This window comes from Aethalodelphis obliquidens, unplaced genomic scaffold, assembly GCF_003676395.1.
Source record: "Aethalodelphis obliquidens isolate GAN/ISIS:26980383/991018 unplaced genomic scaffold, ASM367639v1 scaffold26, whole genome shotgun sequence".
NCBI lineage: Eukaryota > Metazoa > Chordata > Mammalia > Artiodactyla > Delphinidae > Aethalodelphis > Aethalodelphis obliquidens.
In genome coordinates, this window is record NW_020837970.1 from 19,967,612 (window position 1) to 19,985,816 (window position 18,205).

The 18,205-nt window shown below is 49.1% G+C and overlaps 1 protein-coding gene across 3 annotated transcripts; it reads left to right on the top strand.

Annotated features, from left to right (window-relative positions):
- The first annotated feature begins 1,578 nt into the window (after nt 1-1,578).
- TBC1D21 (TBC1 domain family member 21) lies at nt 1,579-14,988 on the top strand. Of its 3 annotated transcripts, XM_027123758.1 has the most exons (11): nt 1,579-1,782; nt 8,664-8,771; nt 8,910-9,013; nt 9,916-10,010; nt 10,528-10,638; nt 10,751-10,851; nt 11,748-11,844; nt 12,184-12,284; nt 13,560-13,676; nt 14,364-14,447; nt 14,831-14,863. In XM_027123758.1, exons 1-11 carry the CDS (start codon nt 1,723-1,725, stop codon nt 14,861-14,863), a joined length of 1,011 nt encoding a protein of 336 aa, XP_026979559.1. In that variant the 5' UTR covers nt 1,579-1,722. The 3 variants fall into 3 exon arrangements, with proteins under 3 accessions (XP_026979559.1, XP_026979560.1, XP_026979562.1); XM_027123759.1 differs by lacking the exon at nt 8,664-8,771; XM_027123761.1 differs by lacking the exon at nt 10,528-10,638 and having other exon boundaries at nt 1,604-1,782; nt 14,831-14,988.
- The last annotated feature ends 3,217 nt before the right edge of the window (nt 14,989-18,205 follow it).

Here is an 18,205-nt window from a genome sequence, read left to right on the forward strand (position 1 = left end):
GAAGGGTTATTATCTACAATTTGCAGATAAGGAGCCAGAGGTGAAAGGAAGTTCAGCAGATGACCTATGCCCATCATGTTCATTTTAGAAGCCACTTTGGATTTAGCACTCAGATTTTCCAACTCCCTGCCTGATCCTCAGCTTCTTAGGGCAACATTACAGTGAATTCTCAGCTGTCGACATTTGTTAATGTGTAAGAACAGAGGCATAGATAATCCCAAATGGTGAGTATTGTCCTCGCCATGCCTGCTGCTCCGGACATTTGCTTTGGAAGACTCAGAAGGAAGACATCCTGCTGTCAGAGGCTGCCCCGTCCTTATTCCACTCCTCCCCTACTCAAAGCCGCCCCACCTCCTGTCCATGCAGACCTAGGGGCAGCAGATCAAGGGGAAGAGGCTGTCACGCTTTCCTAGGTTGGGATGGAGTAGTGGAGAGAGGCAGAGAATAAAGCGTTTCGATTTAAAAGGCCTCCTGCAGTGCCACAAGCTAGCAGAACAGTAACAGTAAATGAGACAGTGAATTGTGTCCACTGAAGACTTCCATATGGACGCTGATTCACTCTGTTAATAAGGATGTGCACGCCAGAGGTTGACTGTATTCTGATTTCATGGCTGGGGGATCCATGGTTCAGAATGGGGGAACATCCAGATTTGAGGTCAGAGTCCAAATTCCAGCTCCAAGCTCCTGATTCCAGTTTGGTTGGTCTAATTACTATCCTCTCCTAATGACTAAGGATGCTTTAGAGCCAGATGGCTTTAATGGCCGAGACCTGAGTAGAAATGCAAGCGACGCTTAAGGTGGAGAACTGGTGATGCTGGAGCCGAGAGGAGCCAGTCCTGATTCATTCAACAAATACTGAGCACCTACCAAGTGCCAGGAGGTGGGGTTGACACTGGGAGAGGAAAGCACAAGAATCAGACGTTGACCCTGGCCTAAAGGAACTCAGGGTAGGGGGGGAGATGGGGCATGTATAGAAATCTCTCTAATATATACAGAGAGGAAAGTAAGATGAGATTTAAGAGTTTCATTTACTCTTCAATTAACTTATTCATTCAGCCACTTGGGCACTGTATTTTGCGTTCTAGGTATAAAGATAAATGAAACTGATCTCTACCCCTTGAAGCTACCATCCAAATACCTAATCCGAGTCACCCAGGGAGTTTTTCAAAATACAGTTCCCCAGGTCCCCAGCCCAGACATTCTGATTCTGAGTCTCTGAAAGTGGCACCCAAGAAATCTGAAGTTCTCATTCTAGGTGTTCTCCAGGTTTCGGTACTAGTCCGGCGGGATAACAAGTGAAGGGAGCCCAGAGGAGGGAGATCCCGAGATAGAGAGAAAGGTTTCCTGGTTCACCTCTTCCAGGAAGCCCTCCCTGACCAGCCCAGCACCCTGATGTCCTCTGATCCCAACCCCCACTGCACATCCTGTAAGGGCTATAGTTTTCCTGGGTGACTGGGAGGTTTAGTCCCCTTGGTTCTTGGGTGTGTCTTAACCTCTAAAGCTGAGTGCTCCCATGTTCCAAGGTCTTTGTGATGAGGATTCCAGGGGCTTTGTGACACACAGTGGCTGGCTCTGTTCAAGTATGGGAGGTCAGAATAGGCCCAGTTCCTCCTGGGGATGCAACTCATAGGAAGATCACCTTCCCCTGCTTAATTAAAGCATCACTTAGGGCTCCAAGTGAGCTCTGGTCAGAGGCTGCTTTGAAGACAGCTAGCAGGGGCCATGACCACCCTCTCTCCTGAAAACAGCCTCTCTGCCAGGCAGTCGGCCTCCTTCATCCTGGTGGGTGCTCTTCATCAGCTCTGAGGCCCTCCCTCCCCAACCTCTGGCTTACATTAGGACCATTTTCCCCTGTTGGGTAGGAAGGACTAGAGCCCTGAGCTGGCCTTGAAAATGGAGCAGGGTAGGTTAAACCTTGGTCTCACCATCATTACAGACAACAGGACTGAAAAACACAGGTTCGTTTTTACCCTTCTATCTAAGCCAGTGTTACTTTTTCCCCGTATGTGACATTCTAACTTTAATGAGTCTAGGTCTGCAAGTTGTCTTAAAGATGCTGATAAATTTTCCATGGTGCTTTTGCCAACAATTTTGGTATGCTGCCACCAGGTGGCAGTAACGCTTTTGTGAGTAGGCAGTTCCATGTCCGATTAATGATACACTATTCGATTGAATTCAGCCTCAGTCATAAAATTTTCTATACAGTATATTTTTCAAAATCATAGTAACTAATTATAATGACCTTAACCAATCTCAAGTCTCATTAATCATAGTGATTTAGAGAGTGATACATAAAAAAGCAGAAATGAAAAACAGGCCTCTCTCTCCCGGAGTTTTAAATGTTATTGCTCTATTGAAGATTATCACGAGGCCTTGATTTGAATTTTCTTTATACCTCTCTTCATTTATCTGAAGTTAGAGAAGGATAATAATAAAATAACGAACTGTCATATAGCATTTATTAGGTACAATGACTGTTCTAAATGCATTACTTATAGTCAGTCTCATCATAACTCTATGAGGTGGATGAAGCTATTATCTTCACTTTGAGAAAACTGAGAAATGAGAAAATTGAGAAAAATTTCACAATGAGAAAATTGAGGCCTAGGGACTAAGCAACTTGCCTACAGACCCACAGCTAGTAAGTGGCAGAGCTGGTATTTAAACCCAAACTGCGGAGTCCATCTTCTAAATCAGTGATTCTCCAAGAGTGGTGCCTGAGTCTGCAGCATCAACATCAAATGTAAGAAATGCAGATTCTTGAGCTCCAGATCTTCTGAACCAGAAACTCTGGGGATGGGGCCCATCGATCTGTGGTTTAACAAGCCCTCTGGGTGACTCTGACGTGCAGCTGACTTTGAGAACCACTGTTGTTTTAAGCTATTTTTAAGATAACTATGGTATACTGATGATACACCCTCCACGCCTGGGTTACTAATAATCACCCAGATAACTTTCAAGTTGCACACATCCTCCCCAAGCTTTCTACTATCAATATGCCTGCCCTCCTTGGGCCACACCCTCTCCCCTTGGTAAGAATCGCTAACATGGTTACTGTTGGGAGTACGTCTTGTCCCTCAGATGAACTCAGGCTTTATTGAGGGCTCTGTTGCTATGAGTATTCAGAGGAACACAGCATCAAAAACCCTCATAGAAAGTTTTCCTTATCCTCCAGTGGCTTTCTTATTTTACTAACAATACTGGAGAAAATTCTTAAACCCAGTGATGCAGAGGGGGAAGGAGAGGAGAAAGATGTATGCTTGTAGCCAAGGCTGCTAGCAGATGTTAGAGAGGCTGAACCATTTAAGGCTCCCACTTCTGGACCCCTTTTCCAGAGGAAGCATGGCCAAGCTTTCCCCAGGTTTGCCCATGGAAAGTTTAACCTGCTTAGGCACACCACAAAGGTGGGAGGAGATTTCCACACCTGCCCTACCTGGCAGTACCCTTCCCAGGGGACTAGGAAAGGCACTACTGCAGAGCTGAAGAGTACCCAGCACCTCGAGGACTACCAGGGTCTCCTCCTGGATGACTAGGTCATTGTACCCAGATTGTGGGCAGGGTGTTAATAGGTTGGCGGAGCAAGGAACGGAGGAATATAGGAGGATGAAGATGGATTTGAGTGGCCATTGAGATGACCACCTCCTTTACTTTGAAGGACCCCAGATACAGATTCTATTCACTTTATTATTTTTTTTGGCCGCGCTGCACTGCATGACGGATCTTAGGCATAGACAGGAGGTGTGGATGTAGGTGAAGAGAGGAAGGGGACTTCCTGTGGAAATTCCTACACACACACACCACTGTAGCCCTCTGCAGGTGGTCAGGCTTTTTGTGCTTGTCCTTTGCTTGCTAGCAAATGTCTTAAATATTCTGGTGGGTGGCCCGTAGATTGCTCGGGTATGGGGAGATTCAGGGAAGTGGCTGCGCAGAGAGAAGTGGAGTTTGCTGGAAGGAGAAGTCAGTGGCTTTTTTTTTTTTTTTTTTTTTTTTTTTTGCTGCGCGCGGGCCTCCCACTGCTGCGGCCTCTCCCGCCGCGGAGCACAGGCTCCGGACGCGCAGGCGCAGCGGCCATGGCTCACGGGCCCAGCCGCTCCGCGGCATGTGGGATCTTCCCGGACCGGGGCACGAACCCGGGTCCCCTGCATCGGCAGGCGGACTCTCAACCACTGCGCCACCAGGGAAGCCCCCAGTGGCTTTTTATAAACAAATTCAGCCATGGCAAAGTAGGCAGGTGGCCAATTGTTGCAGGTAGAGGTTTAGTAATGCAAATTGTCCGAGCACTCAGCAGATGCCTTCTTGCGATGTTTCCGATTATCTCTGCCTTATTATGTTGATGCCATATCTTTTATTATAGTGTTCTGTGCATAGTACTTTGATTACTTTGCCACTTTCATTGTGTCCAACCCTTTTTTCATAACTTTGTTCATCATTTATTTTTTAATCTTTCCATGGCATTTAATTTTAAGGTATACCTTTTGTTAACAGCGTATGTAGGGCGTATAGTTTTTATTCAAACTGAAATTTCTTGTCTTTTACACTCCCTGGTGGCATGGCGTTGGGGTTAAGCACCCTGACTCTTGCAACAAACAGCTCAGGGTTCAAATCTCAGCTCTGATATTTACTGTACGACTTCAAATATACTAATTAACCCTCTAGGGCTCTGGTTCCCTAATATATAAAACAGTGTAACAACCTCTCCTACCTCATAGGTGGCTGTGAAGATTAGAAGGTTGGTAAATATAAAGTGCTTAGACTATCATCAGTGCTTTTTAAATGTTTACAACTAATAAGGGAATTTAAGCATTTATTTCCATAATCGATTTCTTTGGATTTCTATCATTTTTATGCTTTATGCTTTTATTGATTCCTTGTTGTTTCCTGTATGGTTTGTTTTTATTTTTTAAAGTAAATTTGAGGGACTTCCCTCGTGGTCCAGCGGTTAAGACTCCGCGCTTCCACTGCAGGGGGCATGGTTCGATCCCTGGTCGGGGAATTAAGATCCTGCATGCCTAAGATCCAACACGCAGTGCAGCGCAGCCAAAAAAATAAAATAAAAAATAATAAAGTGAATTAAAAGGATAACGTTCTATTCCTATAAATCTCTAATTTTAAAAGTAAAAAATAAAACAATTTCTTCTGACACTATCCTTCAATCTAATAAAAAATTGAATTTGTAGTTAATAATCTTTCCACAAAGAATACTCCAGGCCTAGATGGCTTCACTGGTGAGTTATACCAAATTCTGAAGAAAGAAATAATACTAACTCTATACAAACTATTCTAAAAAATTGAAAAGCCGGAATACATCCCTACTTATTCTATGAGGCCAACATTACCCTGATGCCAAAATCAAAGACATTACAAGAAAACAAAATTATAGACCAATATCTCTCATGAACAATGATGCAAAAATCCTAAATAAAACTGTAGTAAATAATAGCCAATGATGTCTAAAAAGGATAATACAGGGGCTTCCCTGGTGGCACAGTGGATAAGAATCTGCCTTCCAATGCAGGGGACACAGGTTCGAATCCTGGTTCGGAAGATCCCACATGCCATAGAGCAACTAAGCCCGTGCGTCACAACTACTGAGCCTGTGCTCAAGAGCCCGTGCTCTGCAACAAGAGAAGCCACCGCAATGAGAAGCCCACGTACCACAACGAAGAGTAGCCCCCGCTTGCCACAACTAGAGAAAGCCCGCGCTCAGCAACAAAGACCCAACACAGCAAAAAATAAGTTAAATTAAAATTAATTAAAATTTAAAAAATTAAAAGGATAATACATCACCAGCGCGGTTTATCCAAGGAATGATTTAACATTCAGAATAATTCAATATAATTTACCATTTTAGCAAACTGCAGAAAGAAAAACCATATGATCATCTCAGTAAATGCAGAACATCCCTGATAAAAACTCTCAGCAAATTAGGAAGAGAAGGGAACTTCCTCAACCTGATAAAGGGCATCTACCAAAAGCCTATGGTTAACATCATACACAATCATGAAAGCCTGAATGCTTTTCCTCTAAGATTAGGAACAAAGCAAAGATGTCTGCTCTCACCACTTTTATTCGACATTGCCCTTGAAGTTCTAGCCAGTGCATAAAACATGAAAAAGAAATAAAAGGCATCCAGCCTGGAAAGGAAGAAGTGAAACTGCCTTTATTCACAGATAACATGATCATCTATGTCAGGGTTAGCAAACTTTTTCTGTAAAGGTCAAGATAGTAAGTACTTTAGTCTTTGTGTGCCATACATCTCTGTTGTAACTACTTAACTCTGCCATTGTAGCATGAAAGCAGCCATAGACAACAAATGAGTGAATGGGCATGGCTGTGTGCCAATAAAACTTTATTTAAAAAAACAGATTAGATGCCTGATTTGGCCCATGGGTTGTAGATTGCTGATCATTGGCCTATGTAACAAATCCTATGGATACACCAAAAAAGCTACTAGGACTAATAAGTGAGGTTAGCAAGGTCGTAGGATACAAGATCAATATATAAAAATCCACTGTATCTGTATATACTAGCAATGAAGAGTTGGAAGTTGAAAGTTTAAAAATAACACTTTTACAGTAGCATCCCCCAAAATGAGACATTTAGGGATAAATCTGACAAAATACATGAATAACCTACACGCCAAAAACCACAAAACATTGCTGAAAGAAATTAAAGAAGATCTAAATAAATGCAGAAATATACTGTGTTCATGGGTCAGAAGATTCAATAGCGTTATCAATTTTCCCAAATTGATCTATAGGTTCAATGCAATCCCCATCAAAATCACAACTGTCTTTATTGTAGAAATTGATCAATTGACTAAAATTCATGAGGAAATGTATTCCTAAAGTTCATGCATTCCCTCTTACAATTAAGAATCCCAGGACACAGCCCCGCTCTGCCTGTTCCCTTCTACTTCCTGCTGAGTGTTGCAGTCTCTGAGTATAGGTTGGGAGATCATGATGGCCGTCAGGGGGGCAGAAGCCTGGCTCTGCTCAGCTCAAGTGACAGTGCCTATGCAGTCGGGACATGGCATCAGGGCAGACCCTGCTTCTCAAGGTTAGGCGAAGGCCAAGATTTTTTGTACCTTCTAGGGCCCATATGTCCTATTTTGGTTCAGAAGATGGAACATGTATGAGTCATTAAAGTGTACTGCTCAATCCATCCCAATAGAACATGGAGCTAGTGGAAATTATCCCCAATTTGGGCCTGTGGGCTCTAATTTTTAATTTCCAGGGCTGTTTTACTTCTAACACCTTTCTACACATGTGGTCAGTGGACCAGCCTCAGCAATCCCCTGGGAGCTTGTTAGAAATGTGTCATCTTGGGCCCCACTCCAAACCTTCTGAGTTAAAAACTGCATTTAAAGAAGATCCTCAGGTGACTCGTAAGCAAATGTAAATTTGAGTCACACATGTGCACATTCAGGTATATATTAATGGGAAGTTGGGAGTTATACACATCAGATATGTCTAGTCACCTGCCAAGCTCTGTCCATCACCACACGTTCAAGTCTGCTATGTGGCATTTCAAGACATTCTCTCCAATACAAGACTCCTAGGAATCTTCCCCTGTTCCAACAGGAATTCAACTCCTAATTATTGTTTTATGAGCATTTTAAATTACTTTGTATGCATTGCACTCACTTTCCCCTCACACACACACGCACGCACACACACACACACACACACACACACACACACACCCACCCCTGATGTAAACCAGAAACCATTCCTTATGATGCATTGTTCTGCTCTTTTAGGAAAGCTAAAATGGAGCTCCTGGATGTGTTTAATTAGTGCTTGTTTTATATTTTTCCATTATCAAAGCAGTATATATTATTATAGAAAAGTTTGAAAATATAAGAAAAAGGGGAAAATTACTTATAATCCTATCACTCAAAGATAATCACTGTTTTGTTTTTAGGTGGGTTTTCTCAGGGTTTTTTTCTAACAGGATTTTTTTTTTTTTTTGCGGTACGCGGGCCTCTCACTGTTGTGGCCTCTTCCGCTGCGGAGCACAGACTCCGGATGTGCGCAGGCTCAGCGACCATGGCCCACGGGCCCAGCCGCTCCTCGGCATGTGGGATCCTCCCGGACCGGGGCACGAACCCGTGTCCCCTGCATCGGCAGGCGGACCCTCAACCACTGCGCCACCAGGGAAGCCCCCTAACAGGATTTTTATAGTGGTTAATTCGCTCTAAGACTATATAATGTGAAGCTTTTATAATATGTAACAGATGTATGGAGTATGGTACACAGAGAGAGTAGATACTGAATACACAGTTTTGTTTTCTGCTTTTTGTCCGTTAACATTTGTATTTTCTCAGATTATTATTCTTTCCTTGTAAGCATCAATTTAAATGCCTCACACTATTCCATTAAGCATATAAACCATAGTTTACTTAACTATTCCCTTATTGCACAACAGTTAGAGAGTGCTTGCATTTTTCATTTTGGTAAGTAGTGTGCAATGAAAATGACTGTGCATACAGCATTTTTCTATATATTTTCAGTAATTTCCTCAGGATAAATTTCCAGAAGTGAGTCAGAGGCTGTGAACTTTGATTCACATTGCAAAATCCAGAGTATATCACTTAAAAATCACACTTAAAGAAAAGCCAAAGGTTCCTAACAGAGGGCTGAGGTGGTTGTCCTTGGCAGGTGAAGAGAAAACCACCCATTGACAAGACGGAATGGGATGGCTTCTTTGACGAGAACGGTCACTTGGCCAAGTCACGAGACTCCATTTGTGTTAACATCCTGGAAAGGGTATGGTCCTCAGCTACCCTTGGCCTCACCCCGGAACTGGGGGATATGGGCAGGCAAGGGGACAAGCATGGCATTGGGAGGGGCCCTTTTGGCAAGCATCTGGAAGGCCCACGACCTCTCACCTCCACCCCTCCCCAGGGTCTGCACCCCTTCGTGAGGACGGAAGCCTGGAAATTCCTTACGGGCTACTACTCATGGCAGAGTTCCCAGGATGAGCGGCTTATGGTGGACAGCACAAGGAGGTAGAACGTTCCAGATCCTGTCAGGGGAGGGTGGCTGGCGGTGCAGGTGGGAGGGGGTGCCCACCCCAGCCTGGTAGGTTCAGGCTTCTTCCTTCAAATGGACTTCTCTTTCCAAGAGACAAAATCCCCACGGCTCTGCCGACTCGGGGCCCACATTCAGGGGGCATCGGTACCTTCCCCCATCCCCACTCCCGACCCCGCACCCCAGCCCGGCCATGTTTACCAGTCCTCACTCTGCTGACTTAGGCTGGATCCCAGCACCTCCCAGCTGTCCTCCCCACACCGCCCAGCTCAGCCCAGCCCAGCCATCCCTAGACCTGTGCAGCCTTCTTGAGGTGGAGAAAATTCAGTTAAAGATTTAACTTTAACACAGTATTTAACTGAAGATCCTTCAATTAAATACGCCTGCAAAGACCCTTTTCCCAAATAAGGTCATATTCACAGGTTCCAGGGGTTAGGGCATGGAGTTCCCTTTGGGGGTCACCATTCAACCCACGACACCACCTAAGCTCGTTCTAATGATGGGCACAAAACACTGCTTCATCCAGTCCTTCTAATTCTGAGGCATAGGTGCTAGTGTTAGCCCCATTCTACAGACAAGGAAACTGAGGCTTAGGGAGGGCTGGTGATATCCCCAAGTCTTGACCCTAGTGGCAGACACCCAGTACTTAAGTTGTAATCCAGGATTCAGGTGCAGTGGTCAGACTGCAGAGCCAGAGGTTAAACCTGTCACCCCGCTGCACTCCAGGCAGACATCAGATGATGGTTAGGGCTGGCAGAGGCGGGGAGAGGGGAGGCAGCACAGGTAGCAGGCACTGCCTGGGTGAGGGCACTGCTCAGGGTTACCCCGACTGGCCTGGAAGGGAAGGCTGCCTCGTTCAGCCTCAGTTCCGTTCTCACAGGAAGAACTACAAGGCCTTATGCCAGATGTACGAGAAGATTCAGCCCCTTCTGGAAAACCTGCACCGGAACTTCATAGAGACTCGGAATAACATCGGTGAGCCAAGGAGGGTGGGCTGTGCTGGGCGGAGGGGAGGGTTGGAGGTCATCCCTGCACCACCTCAGTCACATCTGTGCGCTGGTTCCTGGGAGCTGCCTTGACATATGCCAGGAATTTTGCCAGCTAAACCTCGGTTAGTCTGTCCGCCTGGCTCTACTGGCTGCCCCTAGATGCCCAGCACTGTGTATCCCTGGGTGTATGTTGTTTCTGCTGTTTGTCTACATCTCTTCCCGCCTTGGCCTTGAACTAGATTGAATTAGTTCAATGGGGGGGTGGGGGGGTGGGACATCCCTGGCAAAGGGTACAGCCTGGTCAAAGATTTGGAGGTGGGAAAAAGCCCAGGCAGCTCAGGTTGTGGTGAGAGGCAAAGCCTGGTGGACTGATGTACCTTTTTCATGGCCCCCTTCCCAGGATGTCCTGGGTCCTAGCCTCTTGGAATGAGGGGAATAAACTCACCCATGGACCTTCTGCTGGAGGTGATCTGGTGCCTCACCATCCCTTGCCCCCCACCTAGCATACGACATCCAGAAACTCTATGACAAAGACCCCCTGGGCAATGTCCTTATTGATAAGAAGAGGCTGGAGAAGATTCTGCTCCTGAGTTACGTCTGCAACACCCAGGCAGGTGCGCCAGAGGGCTGGGTCTCCCTTCAGCCCCCTCTTCTCAACCCCTTCCTGGGATAAGGCCGGTCCAAGCCCAGGCTCCGCCCCTCCTCACTAGCTCCCCTCCACCCCAGAGTACCAGCAGGGCTTCCATGAGATGGTGATGCTTTTCCAGCTGATGGTGGAACATGACCATGAGACCTTCTGGCTTTTCCAGTTCTTCCTGCAGAAAACGGTGAGAGCTGAGTCTGGCTTACGGACCACCCCCATTCCTCAAACGACCCCTTGAGGTTTGGCAGGCACTGGCAGCCCCAGCCATTTCCTCCAGCCCTGAAGCAGCCCTCTGGGTCCCAGAGGAGCTTCTCCCATGGAAAGACAATGCCAGCCCCGGTGGGGTGTGTTCTGGCGGGGGGGTGGCAAGCATTGGAACTGAGAAGGTGGGTAATGATGCTCTGGGTCCAGCTCTTGTCAAACCTTGAAAGGTTTGGCAAGGCCCAGTGAGGCCCACCTTTCTCTGGGCATTACCCTCCCAAAACATGGCTCTGCTCCTGCAAATCCTCCACGGCTCCCCACAGCCTCCAGAATAAAATCCAGAAACCGCAGCCAGACATTCAAGGTTCTGTCTTCAGTCTTGTCTCCCACAGTTACCTTCACATGACCTGCATCCGGCCCCCCAGGGCGCCCCCCACACTGTGAGGTGGAGGGCTTTTGAAGGTGCTGCCCCCCATTACTCCCTTTCTGGAAAGCCTTTCCTCATGAGCTGTGAGAAGCTACCCAGAACCCACCCCCATCCCTCTCTCCATCCCTGCAACAATGTGCACACTGCTCTTTCCTTGTCCTGATTGGTCCAGACCCATGGCATGTGTCTGGAGGAATAACTGGTCTCACTGCATTGTGAGCCACTCCTGAGACATCTCCACATGCCCACCATACACACACACACACACACCAGACACAGACATGATGTGTGTTTGCAAACACACATACACTGACACTCAGACTCACACAGAGACACGTGCCCGGCCCAGAGCCAGACACGCACAGGGCCTCCAGAATTGGGGAGCTGATGAAGCAAGACTGACTCTTCTGATGCTTTCAAGGGGTTCCCTCCCTCCCACCCATCTTTCCCAGGAGCACAGCTGTGTCATCAACATTGGGGTGGGCAAGAACCTCGACATGCTCAACAACGTGATCAACTTCCTGGACCCCGTGTTTGCTGAGCACTTAAGTGAGTGCGCCCCTCTGCCATCTTACATGTCCTCCAACCAGAGCAGGCGTGGGAGGGGGCCGGGACCCAGTCCAAGGCAGTGGCGCCCAATCAGGTGAGAGGGAGCAAGGTCATTTGGTCTTTTCTTTGGGCCCCAGCGAGAGGGTTCATCTGGATGGGGTTGAAATCTGGACAGTTGAAAATCCACCCCAAACAGTCTCCAAGGGCAGATGGAAAAGTGACAGCCCAGGTCTTTGTATTTCCCAGTGTGTTTATGCGCTCAGTTGTTTGGCCTCATCTGTCTGTCTTTGCTTTATCTCCTGTTCCCCTGACCATGGCACCCTGCTTCTCTCCCCACAGAAGGGAAGGGTGCGGGGGCCGTGCAGTCCCTCTTCCCCTGGTTCTGCCTCTACTTTCAACGTGCCTTCAAGTCCTTCGACGACGTCTGGAGGCTCTGGGAGGTGAGGCGCTCCTCTGGGGCAGAGGATAGACCCTACCCCTAGGGCAGGCGGCAGGGAAGCCCTTTTCCTTGCCTCCCTTGATTGCTGGCTTTGGATGGAGTTCACTGGGATATATTGGGCCACTGAGCCTGCTTCCGCCCTGTTGGGAGATGACAGAGCATCAGTTGGTCCATCTGTTCGTCTAATCCCACCACTGTACCTTCTCAGGGCAGCGCAGGCAGGAGGGGCCTCGCGGCCTGTGCGGTGGAAGCCTGGCCTGCGTTCAGCTTCCCTGCCACCTTGCCTGTGCAAGGGGCCTCACTCTGCTCTCACTTTCCCAGTCACCTCTTCCTCGGCCTTCCCCTCCACCTGAGCACCCACTTCTTCTGAGCCCTGACTTCTGGAGAAGAAGGGGCCCCCAGGGACAGGTCGCACCTGCAGTTATTTGACCCTAGTTTCCGGGGCATCAGCAGATGAACTTCCCCGGGAACAGGCCCACCGCCCATCACTGCCCTGCCCAGTGGCTGCCACTGCCTGCAGGATCCGGCCCACCGCTCAGCCTGACATTCAGTGCCTCAGAAATCAACTCCCCCCACCTCACCCCTCCCTCCTGGCCTGCTGGTCTCCATGCTCAAGTCCATGACCACTGCCAGGCCTTTGGTGACACCCCTGGATTGCTGACTTTCCATCAACTGTTGCTTTGCCAAAGCTCCACTCAAATGCTACAGAGAGGGCTTCCCTGGTGGCGCCGTGGTTGAGAGTCTGCCTGCCGATGCAGGGGACACGGGTTCGTGCCCCGGTCCGGGAGGATCCCACATGTTGCAGAGCGGCTGGGCCCGTGAGCCATGGCCGCTGAGCCTGCGCGTCCGGAGCCTGTGCTCCGCAGTGGGAGATGCCACAACAGTGAGAGGCCCGCGTACCGCAAAAAAAAAAAAAAAAAAAAATGCTACAGAGAGTTACCCAGTCATTCTTGGCATTCTCCCTCTCTCTCTCTCCCTCTCCCACCTTCTGTCTTGCTCCCTCCCTCCTTCCCTTCTTTCTTCTCTCATTCTCTCTCCCTCCTCCCTCCCTCTCTCTAGTGAATTCCCTGAAGGCTTTTTCCCTGAGTCCCCCAACGGCAAGCACCATGCCTAGAAGCCCAGAGGTTGAATGAACGAATGACTGAATGAGTGAGCACGTCGGCAGCAAGGCCCAGACATGATGGACGGGGCCACGTGGCTGGTGGGTACCGCAACATCCCATAGGCGTCTGCAGTGTCAGGCCACAGGCCAGGCTGAGGCTCGCCCACCTCTGCAGGTCCTGCTGACGGGAAAGCCCTGCAGGAACTTCCAGGTGCTGGTGGCCTACAGCATGCTGCAGATGGTGCGCACGCAGGTGCTGCAGGAGAGCATGACGGGCGACGACATCCTCCTGGTGAGAGCACCCTCGGGCCCGGCCCGGCCCCACCGGCTCCTGGAGGCCCCCGACGCCCACACCATCTCTGGTGAAGGCCCCTGGGTCGGGGGCCCTGGACTCCAGCAGCCCCTTTGCCCCTGGGCAGGAATAGTGACGAGACTGACGTACCCCGAACACTGTGCTGCATGCTTTTAGAGACCAGCTTGTTTAAGCCTCATGACACGCCTGGCACAGAGGGGCCATAACGCTCATCGTCATCATCACCCGTGTTCAGCAAATGGGGAAACTGAGGCCCTGAACAGTTCTTAAGCTTTAGGCTTGACAGACTGACAGTGAACTCTTTGGCCCTAGGGTCCTCCTGTGACAAAAGACCTGGAATTTTCCAACAATTCTAAAAAGCAGCGGAAGGCTTTGTCAAAAACGTCTTAGAGAGCACCCCAATCATAAAATGAGTCATCCTAGAAGCCCATGCGACGCTCGGTGGAACCCCAGGACTCCCTAGAGCCCAGAATGAAAACTGCATTTACCATCTTCCCAATAGAGAAAATTCCATGGGTACAATTTCAGGCAGTGTGCCAAGCTGGTGGGGGGGGAGATCAGCTGGCCCCAGTGACTGCCGTGAGCGGCGGTCTTGTCCCCTTGAAGCGTCAGGTCGCTGCCTGTGCCCGGGGAGACCTGATTTCGCCCCACCTTCTCCCGGCACAGGCGTGCAACAACCTCATAGACCTTGATGTTGCTGAGCTGGTCTCTGCTGCCTGCACAGCCTACGCGGAGCTCATCCAAAAGGATGTAAGTTACCCCGATTACTTGTCCTCCTTCCCTTCCTCCTCCAAGAAGCCCTCCCCAGTCTCCCAAGCCCAGCCCATGGCAGGTGTATTCAACTTCAGGGACACAGCTTGTGCTATGTTCTCTGCCACCAACCCACAGGGCTTGCTCTGCATGGACTTCTTACAGGTTTGCCTGTGTAACTCCTGCCTCCCCAAGTAGATAGACTGTGCTTCCCGAGAACATGGCCCTCTTCCCTCGTTCCCTGCGTCCATCCCGGCAGATCTGGGCAGAGGGCGGGGCACCCAGGGGCTCAGGAGAATGTCACTGGCTGAATGAAGCGAAGAATGAGAGCGACAGACCAATGTCTGTCTGCCTCTACCTGCCAGAACCTTCCTCTCCCCCAGGTTCCTCAGCCATTAAAGGATTTCTTTCTCTGAGGATACTCACAAGGAACAGACGCCCTCAACAGACAGAATGAGGTGGTGCTTCAGCCGCGAGGTCAGGATCAAGTCCGATGGGGCGTTCGGGTGAGGGTGTAGGTAATACAGCTGTGACAGCAACAGCCTCCTGGAGTCATGGTTCATGGTAAGCAGTGTGTTTCCCGGGGGGGGCGCATAAGAGCAGAGACAGGATTGTTTAACGAGACGAGAGATTGCGAGGGCTAGAGAAAGGGCACACACTGGGAGGAGACTGTGCTGGTCAGCCATCCCTCAGTGGCTGAGGGCTTTCCAAGGCTGCAGTGGTTCTGCACCAGGAAACAAATGGTTGAGGGTATAACCGACCTTGAGAGCTGGCTGCCTCCTGTGGAAGAAATGGACGTGTCTAACAGGCTTGCTCCATCCCTGGTCCAGAGAGGAGGGCCCAACCCCATGGCTCCCCTTACTCCCAAGGTACCAGTCTCACGTGACATTGTTTTTCCAGAGCCTCCCCAGCAAACTGTGGAAGGTCACAGCCCAAATCTCTGGCTAGCAAGCGACTCCTCTCCTGGTTTCAAAGCCCCCTCACAACTGCACCTTCATTTCTCAGCCTGGATGCCGCCTCAAACTAAACTCTCTTTTGCAGACTTAATCTCTCCAGAGAATGCCATCTTTCCCCTGACTCGGGCAGTGCAGACTCTCCCTGGAGCAGCGGTGCCAGCCACCCGCTCTCCCCAGACTGTGCCCCAGCCCCGGGCCCCCCACTCTGCCTGCCCATGCTCTGAGGGGTACCCTGAGGACAGACATGAGGTTGGCCAGAAGGGGCTGAACCAACAGAGAGACAGGGGGCTGGCCAGGTGCCCCCATCCCCATAGCTGCTTGGCAAGTGTGTATACACACACACACACACACACACATGCAGAGCCCTGCCCAGTGGCTACACTTTTTCAGAGGGGGCTGATGGATGCGGGGGAGGGATCTGCTGTTTTGCTGTGGACCTGGCCCTTGGGGGTGAGGTACAACCATCCTTCTCACTCTCCTGCTCCCACCCTGTCACTCTCAGTGACCATCACTGGAAAGGCACTATGTCCCCAGTTAGCGTCTGGTCTCCTTCCCCTCAGGTGACAATCTCCCATCCCTGGCTGACTCTGAGTCTCTTGGCTGCTGTGTTTCTGCTGGAGGGGGTTACTCGGAAGAATGGGGTCCTGTTCCCCCCACCAGGGTCTTTTCTGCATGGCTAGAGAGCCAGCGTTTGCTGGGCAGGAAGGCACATGGGTACATTCATATACTGCGCTTCTCCTTAGGCTTCTGTTCCCAAGACAATTCATTTAAACAAGGGTTCCTGCATGGAATACAGTTCTCTAAGAACAAAATTGTGTTTCCAGTTTACCGAAGAACCAGAATAAAAGACATCTCGATGAGCTGTGGCCTTGGGAGGAGAAGCGTCCACAGAAACATCGGTGTGCATTTCCTAATGCTTCTTTTGGCCTGGTGGCATTAGTTGGCTTATGACTTTTGGTTGGGACATACACGCAATGCCAAACATCTATTCCAAAACTAAACAATTCAAACACTCGCCTTCTAGGCCAATGGTTTTCAAACCTGATTTTAAAATCATTGGAGCCTCGTTGTTACAAAATCTATACCAGGAGCCCAATGGTTGAAGTTTGGGTGGGAAGCCCAGAGCCCTCCTCTCTGTGACCCCCCCTCAGACCCCTTCTTGAAGGTCATCATTTTCTCCAAGGTACCTCCAAGGAAGCTCTAGCCTACTGGGAGCATGTTTGCAAACCTCTGTTGCTCTTAAAGATGAACTGGATTAAGTCTTGACACTGAATTGATCCAGGTTCAGATAAATTCCAGGTGACATAGTGATGGAAATAAAGATCTCAGAGGAGCTGAACATCTCTCAGCTCATCTGCTGTGCTCCCAGCTGGTGGACTGTAGATTAGGATCTTCCCACACTGCTGTGTGTATCACAGAGCCAGCACAGACTTCTCCCCTCTTAGTTGATCACTTTTATCACCCAGTGTTATTTTTCTCTAGTAAGGTCCAGTCCTGAGATAGAACTATGGGAAGCATTCAAATCCTAGAGACTAAGTTCCCTTCAGTGTAGAGACTGTGCTGGTCTAAATAATTTGTTAATTCAATAGACATTTACAGAGTCCTTACTGTGAAGTTACCCACTGTCCAGGCACAGAGAATTCCACGGTGGAGGAAAGAGGGACACAATCCCTGCTTCCATGACACGTATAGTTGAGTGGGAACCAGGTAATCACCTTAAAGAATGTGTAATTGCACATCCCTTTTGTGCTCTGAAGGAAAGGAACATGGTTCTAGGAAAGAAGATAGAAATTAGTGGTGGTGGTGGTGATGCCAGTGACAACGGCGGGGATTCAAGCATGATGGTTGTGAGGACGATGGTGGGCGGGAGGAGTTGTGATGTTGCTAACAATGGTGGTGAATGACTGTGGTCATGATGTCAGTGAGGGCAATAGTGACAGTGGTGGTGGTGGTGGTGAAGGTGATATCAACGGTGCTGTAGTATTGGTGGCAGAGGTGACAGTATCAGTTTTGGTGATGATGGTGGGGATGTTGATGATAACGGTGGTTGTTAGTGATGTTATTGGTGTCAGGGGTGGGGGGGTTGGTGGTAGAGGTGCGATGTCACTGACGATGGTGGAGGTGGTGGTAGTGGTGATTCAATTCCAGCAGTGGTGGAGATGAAGATGTCAGTGGTGGTGACAGTAGTGCTGGCTTTCATTCAGTTAACAAAAACTGCCTACAATGGCCATCTCTGTATTGATATTGGTGATGGGGTTGGTGGTGACGGCAGTCATGGTGGAGATGAAAATAGGGATAAATTCATTCTGGAAAGACTAGTGTCTACACACTTCCAATGAGCAAGACCTAAACGTAATATTTTTAACTGAGCCATGGTGGTCATGAGCATAGAGATAAAGTAAATGGAAGCGCCCAGGCCCTTTCCAAGCTTTCCAAAACTTGGTCCTCAGCCTGATATGAAAGTTTAGATTGGCTATATCTATTCTATGACCTCATCCCATCTCTCCTCCTTTCACTCTTGTTCCAAGCCTCTTCCCTGGAGGTCGTTCATTTCCCTTCTCTGGCTACCTTGAATGACCCCAAGACAACTCTTTATTCCTGGAGCCAGGATAATGGCTCTCTATCCACCTACAGCTTCACAGAGGTGGCATGTATAAAGACCCAAGTTCTCTGGGCCCCAGAGTCTGTGTTTCTGACTCAGAGAGGGATCAAGGAAATGGGCTCTGCACCTACCCTCCAGCTGGCCAGCAGAGCCCAAGCCTGGGCTGAAGCCCCTGACCTCTGTCCAGTGAGGGGGAAGGG

Coding starts and splice junctions, on each gene's coding strand:
- TBC1D21 (XM_027123758.1), top strand. CDS start 1,723: ATGACCACCCTCTCTCCTGAAAACAGCCTCTCTGCCAGGCAGTCGGCC. Junction 10,639..10,750: donor CGTCTGCAACACCCAGGCAG/GTGCGCCAGAGG, acceptor CCTCCACCCCAG/AGTACCAGCAGGGCTTCCAT. Junction 12,285..13,559: donor ACGTCTGGAGGCTCTGGGAG/GTGAGGCGCTCC, acceptor CCACCTCTGCAG/GTCCTGCTGACGGGAAAGCC.